This window comes from Vombatus ursinus, unplaced genomic scaffold (assembly GCF_900497805.2).
Source record: "Vombatus ursinus unplaced genomic scaffold, bare-nosed wombat genome assembly UNPS02014768.1, whole genome shotgun sequence".
Lineage (NCBI taxonomy): Eukaryota > Metazoa > Chordata > Mammalia > Diprotodontia > Vombatidae > Vombatus > Vombatus ursinus.
Window position 1 is genome coordinate 27,448,430 of NW_020954546.1, and position 19,392 is coordinate 27,467,821.

A 19,392-nucleotide genomic window follows, 5' to 3' on the forward strand; every position below is an offset into this window, starting at 1 on the left:
ACTTGCCCAAGGCCAAACAGCTAGGAAACATCAAAGGTTGGATTTGAACCCAGGTTCTCTAGTATCAGACATATTTTCCACCACATTATGCTGCCTCATATGTCTCAAGGATTGCCCCCGCTAAGGACCATTTTTCACTGGTTCATGGAAGGCAGCAAGTGGTGAGTTTTGGGGTCAGAGCAATAGGAGCCAAAGGGAGTCCCAGAATGTCTGAGCCAGAAAGGACCGCAGAGGTCATGAAGTTCCTTCCCTCTACAACGTACCTGCAAGTGGTCATCTAGCAAACTCTGCTTGAAGACCTCCAAGGTGGGGGGAGCAGGGAAAAGCAGAGGGCAAGATATCCCCTCCATCCCCCAAGAAATCCAATCTTGGTTAGCTGGCTCTCGCTCTTGGCTACTCTCAACAGAGCCCCCCGACATCTGTCCCAGCTTGGGGAGTCTGATGGATTTCCAGGATTCACTTTCCTAAGGGAAGGATCCTTTCACCCCAACATCACCATTCAGGCCAACCAAACATCCATGCTGTAGACGCTTGGGGTCACCTTTATTATTAACTAGCAAAAAAACCCAAGTTCATTCAACAGAAAAGTTACATGTAAACTTATTGTCTGTCTGGATTTGATACATACACACACACATATACATATAGAATCCATATATGTGCATGTATATATGTATATGTATGTACGCACGTGTCTATATTACACGTTATGTGTGTATATACATATATCTGTATGTGTGTTTGTGTATCTATACACACACACTATGTGCAGTTCTACATTCAGGAGACAAATGTACGTGTGTGCAAACAGTCTGATTCAGTGGCAGTTCGGTGGGCTCCTGGCTGGCTGTGCCGGGATGATTCTAAGAAGGTGGCTGATGTTTTGCAGAGTTGAGTTCTTTTTTTTTTTTTTTTAGAGGGGGATACAGAGAATAAGGGGAAAGAACAGCAAACCCACAAAACAAAAAATAAAATAAAATAAAAATCAACAGCAGTGAGAAATATTGCACACCAGGCTAAATCTTTGGATTACTGGACTCCGGGATGGCCATGCCAAACCTTTCAAAGCGGGATACAACTTTGCTACTGTTAATGCTGAAAAAAGGAAGAGAAACACACGTTTTAGCCCCTTGTGGTTTTCCGCCAGAGTTCCTAAACGTTCAAAACGGGTGGGAGGAGGGGGTATGTCAACAGTCCAGCAATGAGCCCAGGCACCGACCAAAAAGGATTACGCCAGTAACAAGGCCAGGGCACCCTTTCACCACTTCCCCTTGAAAGAGAAGGAAGGCAAGCTACCATTTTGTTTTCATGGGCATGGGTTGTGGCAGACCAGAAGACGTCTCTCAGGTTTGGGGGAGGGGTGAGAAGGAGGTGGAGTGAAGGACTGAGTCTCATAATAAAAAGAATCCTAAGGCAGGCTTCTCCAGGTGTGAGGCTCCCAACTGATAAGCAAAGAAAGTCCAGGAGTCAGGAAAACAAGCTCCAACTTGGTGATTTACTGTACACAGCCCTGGGTGAATCATTTAAACCTCTCTTAGCCTCAGGACCTTCAGATATAAAAGGAGGTGACTAATAACACAGGTTCAGGTGAGAAGACATCTGCACAGTGCTTTATAAATCTTAAAGGAGCCCTGACTGTTTGAGTGGAGACCCAAAGCAAGGGTCAGTTTTGAAGTCATGAAATTAATGCTTTACCACCTCCATCTGGTTGGAGAGGTGGGGGGCTATGGGCACAGAATGTCGCATACACAGTCACTGGGAGTTGGCTTTGCTTAATGGTCTTTTTTTCTGTTATAACAGAAGGCTGACTCTGCAGGGTAAGAAGGAAGTGAGGCAAATCTGGAAAAGATTCAGATGTAAAAACAAAAGGCACCAAAGACAACTTTTTAGAAAAAATACTGTTTTTTTTTTAACTGACTTTCCAAGATTAACAAGTAAATTGAATCTCATGAGCAAGATGGCTGCAGAAGTCCTGCCTCCCATCAGGGAATTCTTGTGGTCCTAATTCGCGGCACTTGGCAATCCTGAGCCCGTGCCGGAGTCATACATGATAAATTTGGGGTCAGAAGGGATCTCTGACATCATCTCTCCTATCCCTTTCATTTTTACAGATGAGGTAACTGAGGCTCAGAGAAGCAGGTGACTTCCTCAAGATCACACAGGGAGTCAGGAATCTGATATTTTTTACCACTGCAAAACACACCCTCTAGTTTTACTGTATTAAAAACGGGTGCTGGGAAAAGCCCCTGGGGATGTGAGATGACCCCAGGCTTGCAAGGCAAACTCAAGGGTAGCCCCCGTGACATCAGCCCTTCCATCCTCTCTGTGATAGTGGGAACAGAAGCAGCAGCTACAGGAAATTTTCTTCCATGGACATTCCAGGCTGGGGTCCTCCTGATCATAGGACCATGGATTTAAGGCTGTGAACTTGTTCTTTTAAAAATTCTGATCTCTGTATTTCAATAGAACTGATTTCCTTTGTATCCTATGTATTTTATTTTAAGCATTTAAAAACATGACTGTGAGAAGGACTCCACGGGCTTCACCAGACCGCTGCCCAAGGGATCCAGGGCACAACTACACTTAAGAGCTTAAGAGCCCCTGATTGAAAGAAACCTTAGAGGCCCAGCTGGGTTATGTGCTTTGCCCAAGGTCACTCCAGTAGTCAGCAGCAGAGATGGAATTTGAACGCTCTGCCTCCAAATCATGCACTGTTTCCATTACATCACCTGGGTGAAAGGGCTGGCAACCTTTCTCCGATTTCTTTATAGGCTCTTGCTATAGTTTCAGGCTTATGGTGCCGCTAGTAGGGTGAGTCACTGGGATAGATGGCCAGCATCCCTCACCCCATCTACATGGGCTCCAGCCCTCTGCCTTACTAAGATGGGAATAGGGAGAAAGAACTGTCCCAAACACAGAAGTGACATCCAGGAGAGAGTGTTGAAAGCTGATCAAAGGGCTTTGGCGGGGAACAAACACAGGCAGCCATATCCAGCAGTTAGTGAAGGACTTATTTCCCAAAAAGTTGTGTGTTATACAAGAAAAAAAAACCCAACAAAACAACAACAAAAAACAGTAACAAAACAGGAAGAATTTTTTTTTATATAAAAAAATGCTTTCAGAGAAAGGATTCGGCGAGGCGGAGGTTACATCCCCCTGGTTAATGCAAAGAATCCAGGTTTGCATTTTAGTCAGTAGAGGCAACTGTTTGGAGTTGAGAAGTCGATTAGAAGAGAAGGAAAAAAGCCGAGCAGACATGCAAGGCAGCGCCAGGAGCTACAACCTAGAAAAGGAAACAGACAGACAAAAACAGCAAATATACACAGAAACACACACATACACATACCGTTGGAGAGTTAGCGATCAGTGAAAAACAGTGGAAGCGAGCATTAGAGAAATGTTAGCTTGGGATCTGCCTGAGTCCCTAGGAAGGACTCACCCTGGACCTGGGGAAGTGGTGTGACCCATTCATGGCCACCAGTGACCTGCCTACTGTATAAATTCTTTCCCCCAATGGAATATAACAGGACAGAGAGGTGTCTCTGTATTCTTAGCACCTTGCATATAGTAAGCACTTAATAAATGCTTGTTGAATTAAGCTGAAAGTGTATATTATTGTTTCTACACAATCAGCAAACAGCAAAAAAAAGAAAGAAAGAAAGAAAGAAAAACCCAAATATTCTCTGAACAGAGGGAAGACAAGTAAATATCAACTGATCTAGGGAAACTCAACCAGGCTATTCACCAAACCCTCAAACAAAACTTTTGAATGTTGACCTATATTTAAAGTAGATTTGAAAAAGCCATCACCCTCCTTTCAACTCTTTCTTATCCGGTTTTGGAGAGTAAACAGGCTAAATAGTGCCCACTGAGATCATGCCTGACCTAACTCGATTAGCTTACAAGGCATGTTAGCCCTGCCTCTGGAGACTCAAACCATCATTAGATCTAGGCCTGGAAGGGACCTCCAAGCCTGGCTGGTCCAGTGGTTCTCAAAAGCTGTGGTCAACACTCTAGTAGGCCCTAAGTACCCCTGAAAGTTTGTTCGCTACAAAGTCTGGAATATTATGTTATTGTAGATAAAAAGAAATTTAGAAATAATTTTGTTCACTATAGATCTAGCATACATGCTGGGGTAAGATTGGTATTTGCTTAAATAAGTAAGATGTGCTAACCCTTGACCTTGTAAAGAATTTGACCAAAAACTGGGCTTGGACTGTGCCCAACCCTCATGACAAAGAATGAAGGGCTATAAACAAGTCAGAGGCCTTGGGTTCAAATCCTGCCTCTGACAAGGACAAGTCGCTGAAGCTCTCTTACTCTCAATCTGCTCACCTACAAAACAAGGGGGCTGGACATGATCCCTGCCACATCTCTGCTGCTTGATGACCCTATGGACATTGGAGATGCCTTGCACATACATAGTTAACAACTATATTGTTTCCCTCATTAGATAGTGAGCTCCTGGAGGGCAGGGACCCTGTTTTTGCCTTTAGTGTTTCTCCAGCACTCGGCACTATGCCTGGCATACAGTAGGTACTTAATAAATGCTTATTGGCTGACTATGAATAACCAGTCCTATTCCTATGGAATTCTCTTAAATTAAAAACTGGCCCAGATACTTGTATTAAAAAAAAACAAAAAGCAAAACCCAATCCATCTTAAATAACAACAATAAATACCAACTTATCTTTGTCCCCTCTCATGACAGGAGCATGAAGGCAGGAAAAGAGGCAGAATTGGCTTGTTTCCAATTTTTTTGGGATGGGAAGAATTAGTCTTTGATAGTTAGTATCCCAACATAATAGAAAGGCAGATGTTGGGAGTCAAACAAAGAGAGGACAAATGTTTTGGTAAACCGAGCCATCCTTAAGGGAAATGACGTGAGGCAGTGGGCAATGTGTGTGTTTAGTGGCCTTCTAAAATCGGGGTCTACAGCGGTACTTGGGCTGGCTGGAACTCCAAAGCACTTTGGTGAGTGAGTGAGTGAGCTTCTGAATGCTTGGGCCCTTCCAGTTCTAAGATTCTGTAAGTCATACTAGGCACAGCAGTGAACTCCATCACCAGTTCATTTGGGCTTCCCAGGGTACAGTGGGATTGTGGATGTTACGTCTGCCCCGATTCAAGTCTAGGCCCTTACTCCTTGACTTACATGACAAAGAAGGATCAGAAATGCTGAATTTCCCAGTCTTACTTCCAAATCAATTACGTCACTATCATTAAAACTCAAAGCAAAGGCAGAGGTGTAACTAGGGTTTTGTAACCTGGGCTTTGTCCTAGAACACTGAAAAAAAGAGGGTGCTGACAGCGCTTGTGCTTTCCTTCCACAGGTGAAACAGACGAACTTTGCATCTTCAGTGGGCTTCCTGTCTGGACCCCAGCCTGGTTTCTCCCTAGCAACAGCTTCATGGTGTTCTAGGCGTTTTCTTCCTATGGGACTTTGTGTGGCCCGAGGTCAGAGGGTTCTCTCTAAAGTTCTCCCCCACAACTGAATTCATCTCAAAGAGTTGATTTGAGGGCATCTTTTGTGTTGCTGGACCTGGGACATGTTTATTTTCCTACCTACTCAATTCACTGGGACTGGCCACAGTTTACCAGATGCTCACATCTACAGGACGTCTTTCCCACCTGCTCTTAATTTTAGTGCCTTCCCTTTCTTAATTAGCTTGTTTGTACAAAGCTATTTGCTTGTTATCTCATCTCGCTCCATGAGGGCAGGGACTGTCTTTTGCCTCTTTCTGTGTCCCTAGACTTAACACAGTGCCTGGCACATAGCAGGCTTTTAATAAATGTTTATTGACTGATATCAAAAAGTGAAAGGCATCTAACGTCACTGATGTAGCGAGGTGGAGTAGTGGATAGAGGACTGGCCTTTGAATCAAGTAAGCCCTGAGTTCAAATCCTGCCTCCTATGCTTAATAGCTTTGTGACCCTTGGTAAGTCACTTTACCTTTATGAGTCTCAGTTTACCCATCTGTAAAAGGGGGATAATTACAGCACCTACCTCCCAAGTTTGTTTGGAGGAGCAAATGAGAAATCTTATACAAGGTGCTTCGAAAACCTTGAAGTGTTACCAAAATGGGTTGTATCCACAGTTAACCTGGGATCATAGATTTAGGGGAGTGACAGGGCACAGACAGGAAGGAGTCCACTTTATATTCTTTTTTTTTTTTTTTTTGGTGGGGCAATTGGGGTTAAGTGACTTGCCCAGGGTCACACTGCTAGTGAGTGTTATGTGTCTGGAGCCAGATTTGAACTCGGGTCCTCCCAACTCCAGGGCTGGTGCTCTATCCACTATGCCATCTAGCTGCCCCAGGAGCCCACTTTAGTTGCTAAACTCAAGCATTTCACCTAGAGAAGTACTACAAATGCTATTAGCACCCTCTAAATTTTGGCTCTCTGGGTCAGAACTCCAGGTGCCCCACCCCAGTTAAGGCTTTTGTACTTAGTGACATAAAGTACTTTAGGGTAAGAGTTGGGGATTCAGACAAAGTTTTCTGGTTCAATCCTGGGACTGACTATGAAATGCTCTGGGATGATTACAGGTCAAATCCTATTCAAAACAAAAATATCATTATGGTAAAATTCTCTGTTATAGTCAAGATGTCCAAGCCCCAGCCAGGCTCTGGCTCATACATTTCAAGCAAAGCTCTTTGAACTTGTATCTCCAATGTCTGGCACATGCGTAGATTGTAAGATCCTTGAGCACAGGGACTATATTTTTGGTTTTTGTATTTTTAAGCACAGTGTCTGGCACACAATAGGTGATTAATACATACTTGTTGAGGCTGCTGCTGTTTATTAATACTTATTGATTGATAATGAAAGAACATGGTGTTTGCGCTTTTAGGATTTGCCCTTCATTTTGCAGAAGGGATGTAACTAGGTAAGATTTCCAAAATCCAAAAGAATCAGATTAAGCAATCATCCCCAAAAGAAATCTGTCATTGTCAACACCTCCCCTGCTCCACCCAAATACACTGGACTTTGTCTCTCCTCTTGGCTTTGACCTCATCCATTAAGCTTTTTGGGGGCTGGGGATTATAGACAAAGGAATTCGGAGGTGAAAGGTAAGCCAGTATAGACAGAGAGGTGCAGGGCTCCCACAAAGGCAGAAAGAAAACCCAGGGCCCAGAGAAAAGGGCCATCTTTAAACCAGAGGGGAACTTTAATGATGAACCAGTGACGGGGATGCTTCCAACCACAGCCAAAGCTGAAGGGGAAAGGCGCCTGAGGGTGAGGGGAGTCCTTTTAGGTGTGAAGCACAAAAATACAACCAGTGCCCTTTAAGGAGTGGTCTTGCGCTACACAGAAGTGGCTGTGTCTTTCAGTGGTCACCCATGCCTAAGATGTGGAGTCTCAGGCCAGACTAGGCAAAGGGACCGTACCAATAAACCGCCCTGAGGGGACCTAAAGGAATGAACATTTTCTGTTGGCCAGCCACTGCCATCTTTCCTTTGGTCTCCTAAGGGTCCTCTATCCAAAATGGAAAGATAGCAGAGAAAACTGGGTAGCAGGAAACACATCCTGCGAAGGGCAATGATTTCAGTGCCTTGGGAAACTTCCATTGTGGAAAGTCCCTTCCCTCATACAAAGCAGCCACTACTTAGTAACTTAATTCACCTGGAGTCCTGAGAGTTTAAGTGACTTGTTTAAGAGAGTACTGAGACTTTAAGTCACAAAACCAAAATCATAATCAGAATTACTAGCATTTAAATGGCTCTTTCAGGTTTGCAAAGGACTTTACACATGTTAACTCAGCGATCCAGTCAGGATGTGCCAGACTCAGGACTTGTACCCAGGTCTTCCCGATTCCAAGGCTGGCCCACTGTCAATTATTCAACAGTGCCCTTCCCCCTTAGTCAATGAAATGATAATTAACTTCTGTATTGGGGGGAGGGCGGATACTCTAAGGATCTCCGCTTCGGGGGTCTCAGTCAATGAGAAAACCAGGAAGACATGGAGGTGGCTTAGGCCAAACTGGTTTTCTGTGTGAGGAACTAGATCATTCATCGAGAAATAAGAAAGCATAAATCCCTCAACGTGTCAGTTCAACTTTTAAAAAACCCACTTTGTTGCATGGGAGTAAAAAATAAAAACATGAGTCAGGAGCTAGAGGAGAAGGGTGGGAGGATGCAGGACATATGAAGGGCACGGGGAGAACCAGGCACCAACAGGACACACACTATTCCTCCAAGAGGGGGCGGAAGGTCCCCTTAAATTCTGGGTGGTAGTAGCGCCCTTTGGAGTAGCGATTCCGCCAGCGCCTGGGGCCGAGCCGCGCCGCCATATTGACGTTTGGAGAGGTGTGGAATGCCATCCAGGACAGTCAGAAGCCAACAGCACGGAGGGTGAAGATGAGAACAAGGTGAAGAAAGACACGACAGGAAATGGAGTGGTAGAGGAAGAGGAGATGTGACAGGCCAGGTTTGAAGAGAAATGCACCCCAGGACAGACACCGTTGGAAAAGAGAAGAGAAAAACGCAAATTAGACGCTGAGCCTGGGAAAGCAGGAATCACGACCAGAAAGGGGCTGGGGTTCAACCAGAAGCAGATATATTGGCATTGGGGGCCCCTTTTAGGGTCTCTCCATTTAAAAAAAATGACATAACCATTTAAAATTATTTTTAAATATTTCATTAAATATTTCCCAATTCCATTTAAAAGAATTTTTACCAATCATTTTTTAAAATTTTGAGTTTCGGGTCTCTTCTTGATGGAACCGCATTGCTACATCCCAGAATCCCAGAATATTAGAAGTGAAAGGGACCTCAGGGGTCACAGGATCTTAGATCCAGAGCTGAAAGGGGGCCATCTGGTGCAATCCCCTCATTTTACAGAAAAGGAAACTGAGGCCCAAGAGGCCAAATCAAATGCTCAAGATCTCAGAGTTATCTTTGGTCTGCAAGTCACTTATAACCCATCGGTGTCTCAGACAAGAGGAGGTACCAACCTATATTAGTGGATGGAGGTTCCACACTGGGAATTCCCTACACCAACAGGAGAGAGAATCGCTGCTGTACTGAAACTGCTTTGGGGGGCATCTTACTACTTTCAAGTAGAAGAGTTAAAAGTGCTTTTAAAAATATGATAACAAGGGGCAGCTAGGTGGCGCAGTGGATGGAACACTGGTCCTGAAGTCAGGAGGACCTGAGTTCAAATCCGGCCGCAAACCAAACACTTGCCACTAGTTGTGTGACCCTGGGCAAGTCACTTAACCCCAATTATCCAAAAAAAGAAAAAAAATCTACTTATACTAGTGATGTTAAACCCAAATGGACTTAGAAAAACACAAACTGACATTATCTATGCTGTGTTTTAGTTTTTAGATATTTTGTTCAATACTTCTCAATTACATTTCTGGGCTGACTTGAGTTTAATGTCTCTGGCCTACAGGTTAAGTGACTTGCCTAGGGTCACACAGCCAGGAGATATCAGGGGCAGGGCTGAAGACTAGGTCCGGGTTGGCTATCCATTCTTATCATGTTGCCTCTCTCATATGTAATATGAGGGCGTTGGACTAGATGACCCCCTCCCTGCCCAAGTTCCCTTCCCACTCTAAAGCTAAAGTCTTAAAGTTAAGACTTCATGAAGCCAGACTGGTCTTCCCTCCAACTAGGCCCAAAGTTGGAGGTTTGACTTGCTCCCTTTCCAAAGCTGAATGTGGACAGACCCCATGGGGGCACTGCAGAAATGCAGCTTGAAGTTTGGCTATGGCCATACTCCTTGGCACCAACGGTTCACTAGGGACCGCCATTTTATCCATGAGTGCTCCCTTCCCAGGAATGCCAATATATCTTTGACAAATGGAAATGTCCCAAAACACAAGTCTACATTTGAAACAATCATACCAGACAGCTTTTTGAGATGGATGCATTTGGAAACAGTATATTCTAAGCACATGGCCTGAAATTCATGAAATTGAGGAGGAAGTAAGTGCTTATGCTTTTGGTCAAAACATATGGATCTAATCTAGGGGATTTAGTATTTTATTTGAATACGTGTGGGTGTATGTGTGTGTGTATGGACTATGGTTACATAGAGGTAGGGTGATGTAGACATAAGAACATATACATTTAGAACTGGAAGGGAGCTAACATCATCAAATCTAATTTCATCTATTTTACAGGTGAGGAAGTTGAGGCCCAGCTGGGTCAAGTGATTCACCCAATGTCACACAGGAGCTTAAGGTGCTGAGCTGAGATTCAAACTCAGGTCTTCAGACTGCGAATCCAGTTTTCTTTCTACGTTACAAATAGCACTGGACGTGAAGTATAAAGAAGCTGATGTGAATTCTGGCTCAGCTAGTCACTGCCATGAACAGGGAAAGGGACATCCTCTTTCCTGGCCTATGTGTCCCCATCTGTAGAGTCAGTCCATATCTACAACCCTGCTTCTGTGTCCCAAGCGGTGTGGGGTGGTAGAGGGTGCTAGCCTCAGAGGCAGCAACTCAGGAAATCTCAGGTTCTAGTCTCATCTCTGACACCTTTTGGGGGTGTGACCCTGGGTGAGTGACTTGGTCTCTCAAAGCTCTATGCTAGGTGGTGGGGACCCAAAGAACAGGAAAAAAAAAAAAGCCAGCCCCCGGGCCCTCAGAGAGTCTCCACTCTACTAAGACAAGGGCAGAAGGAAATGGATGCTAGCCGTGTGACCCTGGGCAAGTCACTTAACCCCAACTGCCTGGCTTAAAAAAAAAGAAAAGAAAAGAAAAAAGCAAACAGATGACCACAAGGGTCCTTTTCCAGCTCTAAAATCAAGATCCTTTGACTTCTGTTGGCCTCAGTTTCCCCATCTCTAAAAGGATGGGTCGGACTAATTGATCTTTAAAAATTGATTCCAGCTTTAAACCCTGTGACCCAATGGGTGTCCGAAGGATATGGGTTGTCCCAAAAGTCTTAGAACAGGATTGAACTTTTATCGTTTTTTTGGCTTTTATAAGCTTCAAATTGCCCTAAGATTTTTAGGACAACCTTGTATATATGTGATATGTACATGTATATGTGTATATATGTATACACATGTGTATATGCATGTATATATGTATGTGTGTATATGTACGTGCATATATGTGTACACATACCCACATTATACACTCTCCCATATATATGTAGTTAGAAAAACCTCCTCTATCTCCTTGTGTGTGTGTGTGTGTGTGTGTGTGTGTGTGTACATACATGTGAGAAAGTTCTCCAGCTGTCAGATGGAAAGGTCAGCACCTGCCCTATACCTCTCACAGGACCGTCCTGAGGGGAAGGTGGAAAAAATGTGAATGGGCTCTAAATGAACCCAGAGGCCTGGGTGTGCCTCAACATAGACAGTCCTGGTGCAGGCAGGCCCAAGTATGACAAAACCTATTTGTGTATAAAGATCATTTTTTGGGTGGGGGGAGTAGAGGGGGATGGAAATGATACCTCCTTGCTTCTCACTGACCTTTAAAATTTGCAGAAGCCAATGCCTTTGGGAAAGGAAGTGTTTCAGCCCCAGTGGCCCTGCCCTGGTCCCAACCTGACCCCTTGTGTCCCCTCCCCTTCCCCTCCTATAGGTGAGGATTGGAAGCTGCCACTGGAGAGCACTGAGGGAAGGAGGTTCACCATGCCCGATCTCCTTCCCCAAAGCCCCGCCCCTGCCACAGAAGTGACCCCCCCCCCTCCCTCCAGCAGGGGGTCAGGGCAGCCTGGACAGACTCGTTCGGGCCTTTGGAACCTGACAGCAGAGGGTGCAGGAGAAGGGTGGGCAGAGGCCCTCTGGGGCATACTTACTCAGCCGATTTCCAGAAGTGGCCTGGGTGAGAGAGGCGCCGGTTCAGTTTGGGCAGTTTTTCCATCATTTCCATCAGGAGGGGAAAGCTGGGTCTCTCCTGCAGGTCGAAGGCCCAGCAAGCGGACAGGATCTCCTGCAGGGTGACAGGTCACTGGTTCATTCCCCAAGCATCTGTCAGGCGCTTACCATGTGAGAACTCTTGTGCTAGGCACCGGTGGGGGGAAGGGAGGCGGGGGGCGGGCGCGCGGGAAGGGGAGAAACTATCCCTATCCAAGCTGTCAAGGAGCTTAGGGGGATGGGGATGTACATGGTACAGTGGATAGAGCACCGGCCCTGGAGTCAGGAGGACCTGAGTTCAAATCCGGCCTCAAACACCTGACACTTACTAGCTGTGTGACCCTGGGCAAGTCACTTACCTTCAACTGCCTCACCAAAAAGAAAAAAAAAAGAGAGCTTACGGGAAGGGGTGGGGGAACTCATAGGCAGATAAAGAAATACAGAGTAATTTAGGCAGTAAGGAAGCACTAACAACTAGGGGGATTGGAAAAGGCTTCCTGTAGGAGGGGGCATGGAGCAAGTGAGGGATTCTAAGTGGCAGTACTGTGGAGGGACTGCATGGGAGACTGGGCAAAGGTGCGAAGGCTGGAGATGAACAGTCATGTTTGGAGAACGACAAGTAGGATGGTTTGGCAGGAAGGTGGAGAAGGTAAATGGGAAATGTTTCTGGAGAGGGGTCCTTTAAAGATCAAACAGAAACAAAAATCCCCATGGGCCACAAATTAACATTAGCTATGGGCCCATTTCCAAAATCATGTTTTTTTAAATGCATAAAGCACATGACGAGAATTGCAAAGGAAACCAATTCTACTGAAACGCCATCATTCAGAGTTTTTAAAAAAGCTGACGCGGACGCCAGGGTGAGAACCCCGCTCGCCAGCTCCCGCCCTGCCCGGCTCCTGCGTGAGCTGTCCCAGGGAGGCGGCCACCATGGCTGCCGGCAGCCACTTACAGTGACTTCCTTCCCCAAGCTGATCCCCGCCAGCACGTGCTTGACGCCTTCCCCGCTTCCAATCTGCCAGATGAGGGCTTCAGCAGCTTGGGTCTGGAAAGGCCAGTCTCTTGCTTGGAGTTCATACCACACCGTCCTGGAAAGACCACCCAGACTGAATTGGGACAGTAGGGAAAGCAGAGCGGGACAGTGGGGATGAGGCTGGATTCTGGGCTGGCCCGGGGGAGTCTCTGGGCTCCTTCTCGCTTCTCTGTGATTCTATGACCCCGAGCCTTCCGTCAGCTCCCTCCCCCATCCAAGATCACCAGAGACTTTGAGGGCAGAGAATAACAGCCCAGGAAAGATGCCAGAGCTCTAAGGATTTGCTCCCAAATCTTGGCCTGTCCTATGAGAAGGTGCCAGGATGTGACAGTGGTTTAGGAGTGAGGTGGTCTGTAGAGTCTGATTGTGTGAGGAAAGGAAAGGAGGGAGGGAAGGGGAAGAAAGAAGAAGGGGGGAGAGAGCAGGGAAGGAGAGAAAGAAGGAGGGAGGGAGGGAGAAGAGAAGGAGGGAGAAAGGAGAAAGAAAGAGAAGGAGGGAGGAAGGAGAGAAGGAAGGGGGGGGGGAAGGAAAGAAGGGGGGGGGGGGGGGGGAAAGGGAGGGAGGGAGGAGAAAAGGAGGAAGGGAGGGAGGAAAGAAGGAGGGAGGGGAAAGAAAGAGAAGGAGGGAGGAAGGAGAGAAGGAAGGGCCCTAGAATTAGAATCCCACAATTTCAGAGTCAAAAGGGACCTCAGCAGCTATCCAGGCCAACCCATCTACTCCCCCCCAAAAAGAACCTGACAAATGACCATCCCAGTCTCCAAGGAAAACAAGCCCGAGGCAATGCCTTCCACTTCTAGACAGCTCCTAATGTATGGAAGTTGTCCCTTAACGTCAAGCCTAGATTTGCCTCTTGGCCTTCTCGGCCCTCACTCACCGCCTCCTCAGGGCCTCCCAGCCCTGCTTTCTGAATGAATGTCTTCTCCCTCCCCCGAGTGACCATCTTGATACTTGAAGACAGCCGTCAGGGCCTGCCAGAGGCCTCCCCTCTTCAGGTTTTTCTTTAGTTTCCTCAGCTACATCTAATAGAGTTGGTCAAGAGGCTATCTGACTGGAGGACTCCAACCTGCAGCACCCTAGCTACTGGACATTTACGTTAATAATAATAACGATAGCCTGCGTTTATATAGCACTCCAGAGGCTTGCAAAGGGCTCTACAAATATCATCTCCTTTAATCCTCACAATGACCCTGGGAAGGAGGTGCCATTATGAGCCTCATTTTACAGACAGGGAAAACGAGGCATTTTGTTGTTCAGTTTTGTCCAACTTTCCATCACCTCATTTGGGGTTTTTTTTGGCAAAGATACTAGAGCAGTTTGCCATTTCCTTCTTCAGCTCATTTGATAGATGAGGAAACTGAGGCAAACAGAGTGAAGTGACTTACCCAGGGTCACACAGCTAGTAAGTGTATGAGGCTAGATTTGAACTCAGGTCCTCCTGACTCCAAGGATGGTGCTCTAGCCATTGTAGCACTTAGCTGCCCACCGCCTCACCCCTATCCCCATCCCAATGAGGTATACCGAGGTAAAATGACTTTCTGCATAGTAGATGTTTGAGGTAAGATTTGAATTCAAGTCTTCCTGAACTCAAGGTCCTGGGCTCTACCCACTGCACCACCCATCTAACTGCCTTTGGTGAATGGTACCCACTGGGCTGGTAAAGCAACAGACTATGAAGTAGTAGATACAGAGCTGGACTTAAGAGCCAGACAGACCTGGGTTCAAATCCTGCCTCTCCCACTTACCAGCTATCTAACCACTAGCAAGCCAAGCAACAAGCCTTTATTTACCATGCCTGGGCCCGTGGGAAGCAGTGAGGATACAAGGAAAGGCAAAAACAAGTCACTTTCCTGAGCCTCAGTTTCCTTATCTATAAAATGGGGTTGATAACACTTGTCATTCCCCCACCCCACTCCTTTGCAGAGAGGTGCAAACAGTGTATAGATATTCAGACTTCTGAAGCATTGATTGGTTTTCCTGATTTCTAGTTTTCTTTTTTTTTCCTCTAAAATATTATTTGTCACATGTGATGGCTGACTGGGAGGGACAAGGGGAAGGGATATTCCTGGCAGAAATACAGGTGATATAAAAACAAAAGATATCAATGAAAATGTATTTCAATAAATAAGACCTATCATAAGAGGTAGGGTGGTATAGTGGGGTGGGGTGAGGGTGCTACAGTCAGTAAACCATGTTGGGGTTCAAGTCCTGATTTTGACACATATTGTCTATAAATCCGGCCTCAGATACTTACTAGCTGAGTGACCCTGGGCAAGTCACTTAACCCTGTTTGCCTCAATTTCTTCATCTGTAAAATAATCTGGAGAAGGAAACGGCAAACTACCCCAGTATCTTTGCCCAGAAATACCCCAAATGAGGTCACAGTCTGCTACAACTGGAAAACAACTGAGTAACAAACAACAATTACAGAGCAGCTAGATGGCGCCATAGCGCACAGAGCACCAGGCCTGGAGCCAATAAGACTTAACTACGTGAGTTCAAATCTGGCCTCACACACTTCTGAGCTGTGAGACCCTGGGCAAGTCACTTAAGCCTGTTTGCCTCAGTTTCCTCATCTGTCAAATGAGCTGGAGAAGGAAATGGCAAAGCACTCCAGTATCTTTGCCAAGAAAACCCACAATGGGGTCATGAAAAGTCAAACACAACTGAAAACAACTAAACAGCATAACAACAAAGAATTCATTCAACTGTTTAGTGCCCCCAGATACTCTAAGGCTATAAGGTACAGATGAGTTGTCAACCTACATCCGTAAAGGGAATTTCCATACTGGAAGTTCTCTACACTGATGAAATCATAGGTGTAATTCATTCCCCTCCCCCCAAACATCTGTAATATCCGAACAAGTCTCTCATAGGCGTGCTGTGACAGTCGGGTGAGATAGGACACATATAAAATGCTTTGCAAACCTTAAAGAGTCCTCTCAGCTATGACCATCATCCTCAGGAAAGGCTCCCAGGCTCTTCACTGACTCTTTGCCATCAATCTCTGACTCCAGTTTCGTCTTGTTCCTTTCTGAAGTTTCCTTCACTCTCTATTTAACCTGCTTCCATCCTAGGCATCTTTCCTCTTCACAAAGAGGAAAGATCATTCCCATGTCTTGTTCGTGGAGGCCAAGGGGCCCTTCGGGGGCTGTGTAATGTGACTCTGGCAGCCCAAAGCTGGAGATGGCCGGTCTACACCCGGCCTCGCTGGCTTCCTTTAAGACTCAGCCAAAGGTCTCACTTTCTGTAAGAAGCCTTGTGCCTTCCCTTGCTAAGATTTCATCCTGTCTATATTTTGTTGGTACACAGCTATTTGTATATTACCTCCCCCATCAGACTGTAAGCTCCTGGAGGGCAGGGACTATCTGTTTATTTCTTGTCTTTCTTTGTATCCCCAGCACTTATCAAGGTGCCTGGCAAACCATAGGAGCTTAATAAAGGCTTGTTGGGAGCAGCTAGGGGCATAGAGCTCCAGTCTTGGAGTCAGGACGACCTGAGTTCAAATCTGGCCTCAGACACTTGATACTTAACTAGCTGTGTGACCCTGGGCAAGTCACTTAACCCCTATTGCCTCACCAAAAAAAAGCAATAAATAACTAAATAAATAAATGCTTGTTGACTCAGTGACTGCTAACATGGGGAGCATTTGGAGACTTGGGGGGCCTTGCATTGCCGCTGATGTTACATACTCTTGGCCCAGACTCCCTCAAACAGCCCCTGCATGGAGAAAAGAGAAAAGGAGCCCAGAGGCTTCAGCTCACCCAAAGGCATACACATCAGCGGCTCTGGAGAAGGGCAGCTTATCTTCATCTTTCCCTGGGGTCATCTCCCGGACAATTTCGGGGGCCAGGTAGCACAGCCAATCATGTGGCAGCTTCAGCTCATTCTCCCGCCTGAATCACAAGAAAGCAGAAAAAAAGAATTGGGAGAGTTTGCTATTTCCAAGGTTCTCCTCTGCTTCCATGAAGGAGATTAGCTGATGTCTCACATTAGCTAAAAAGGCAATGCACAGATTAGATCAGAGGTTCTAAAACCGGGTCCGTGAACATGGTTTTTAAAAATACTGTGATAACTGTATTTCAATAGAATTGATTTTCTTCGTGATCCTATGTATTTTATTTTATGCATTGAAAGCCACGATTCTGAGAAGGGGTCCATAGGCTTTGCTAGACTGTCTGCCCGAGGGGTCCGGGGCAAAGACAAGGCAAAAAACTCCTGGTCTAGATAAATATGTCACCAAGCAGCAAGTTTAATCTATAAAATCACAAATTAGTATCAGGCTAGAATTTTGTGTTTGTTTGTTTTAGGCATATCACAAAAGGAGTGAACAGCAATCCACAGATGGCTGAGATCTTTTTTATCATTTCACTGTCTTTGCTGGGATGAGAGCTGTCCAGGACTTGACCTGAATCTAAGTTTTCTCCTCTGTTAAATGAGGGAGTCAGACTCAATAGGGCCTCCCAGGCTTCTGTAGTGGCCTCACCTGCCCTCCTGCACCACACCAGAGATCCCAAATAGCCCGAAGTCTGTGATGACCACCTTGCCATTGTCGTAGAAGATGTTCTTGGACTTCAGGTCTTTGTGTACGATGCCCTTGGCGTGCAGGTACCCCATGCCCTGGAAGAGAGCCCCACAAACAGGTCAGGTGGAAAGATGGCCTTGAAAGCCTGAGTCTGGAGGCTTCCGCACCAGCAAAGGGGCTGAGGTGCTGAAGGTGCCTGACTGAGACACGGCTCCAGGGAGAATGGGTGTCAGAGGGAAGGGGTGTGTGTGTGTGTGTGTGTGTGTGTGTACACTCGCACACACAACACACGCACATTAGGGTGAGACAAGATGGTGGGGAAGGAGGAAACAGTAGCAGGTTTGTGTTTAAACAAATGGAGACAGTGGCATTAATTCCAGGTGATTCAGAAATGGGCTTGATTCAACCCAAGGTCAGTCTACACTAGCTGTGTGACCCTGAGCAAGTCACTTAACCTGTTGGTTTCAGTTTCCTCATCTGTAAAATGGGGATAATAACAGCACTTACCTCCCAACATCGTTGATAAATAGATGATAATTATAAATCACTTAGCCAGTGCCTGGCACATAGTAAGCGCTATATAAATGTTAGCTATTATTATCATTATTTGAGCATAGTAGACATTTTATATTTGTTCAATTGAATGGAATTAAATGGTCATAATGTCTCACACAGCCTATAGCAATTTAAGGTTTACAAAGTATTTCCCTCTCAATGACTCTGTGAGGTATAAGTTATGGAAGTGTTATTACCACCCCCATTTTACAGATAAGAAACTGAGGCTTAGAGTAGCAATGAGACTGACTTGCCCACAGTCACAGAATTAGAGAGTGTCTGAAGTCGAGTCAAATCAAGTTATATCTACAAGCATTCGTTATATGTCTGAGAGTGGGGTGGTAGAAAGGACCTAGATTTGGAATCAGAGGACCTGGGTCTGAATCCCGAGTTTGCTGCTTCCTATCTGCGTGACCTGGGGTCTCAGGTTTGACCTCTAAAGGTCTCAGTTCCCTCAACAGTAAAAAATGAGAGAGTTGGAGAAAGGTCTCTTTCAGCTCCAGAGCTCTGATTTATTCGTTCAACACTAATGGAGTGTTCACCACATGCAGGACATCATGTTAGGAGCCAAGCTCCAGAGACAAAAAGATAACGGGCCCTGCCCTCCAGGAGCTTACATTCTAGTTCACCACAAAGTCTAGCAGGAACAGTCTGCATATAGTAAACTCTTCATTAGTCAAGGAAACTGAGGCCACAGAAATCAAAACTGAATCTCTCTATAACAAGGGAATAGCTGCTGAGGTTATGATGGGGCGAAATGCCAGGGCCCTCCCCTGGCATTCCCTATGCCAAGCCTTCTCTCAATGACATCAACTGTATAGAAGGATTTATAAATATATAATATATATGTAAATATATTTATAAATGAAAATATACAAATATATAAAGCACTTACATAGTGTTTTTTTACATCTCATTTTCTCTGACCTGTCAAATCTTCTTCTTCCTATTTTCTCCACGCCAGCCTATTCAGTATCCATACCCGCCTTTAGGGAGAAATAAATTCCTCTGGTTCTTTGGTTTTGGTTTTTTTTTTAATGACTCAATTTATCTTGTGTATTCTGAGGGCAGGGATTGTTTTTGCTTTTTCTTGGTTATCTCCAGCTTAGGTCCTGCATGGCACCTGGTAAGTGCTTGACTGATTGACTGATTATTGACTGTATGGGGGAGGGGTGAGGAGGGAGAGGAGCTGTGAATGCAGAAGGAGGAGCGGCATGAGGCTGACCCCAGGGTTAGCTTGCCGTATCAGCTCAGGCTTTTTCTCCTGAGAGTCTCCAAAAAGCATTTAAAGCAGCCCCGTCTTTAGCTTCCCCCCTTTAAAGAGAGGAGCAGCCTTCCCCCCATCTCTCTCCCAAAGCCTTCCCTCTCCTGACCCCCTGACTGCCAAGTCTGGCATCCCTCAAAGTGAAGCAAGAGATTTCCAGGAAAGGAGTGCTTCCTGTGTCCAGAATGGGCCCTGCCCAAG

At 45.8% G+C, this 19,392-nt stretch overlaps 1 protein-coding gene across 1 annotated transcript in view; it reads right to left on the reverse strand.

Moving 5' to 3' along the window:
- Positions 1–690: 690 nt before the first annotated feature.
- KSR1 (kinase suppressor of ras 1) overlaps positions 691–19,392 on the reverse strand; it is a 212,182-nt gene continuing 193,480 nt past the window's right edge. Inside the window, 5 exon segments of the mRNA XM_027861549.1 lie at positions 691–1,095; positions 11,760–11,893; positions 12,770–12,905; positions 16,612–16,743; positions 17,334–17,467. Coding sequence (XP_027717350.1) covers positions 1,017–1,095; positions 11,760–11,893; positions 12,770–12,905; positions 16,612–16,743; positions 17,334–17,467 — 615 coding nt within the window. The 3' untranslated portion in view covers positions 691–1,016.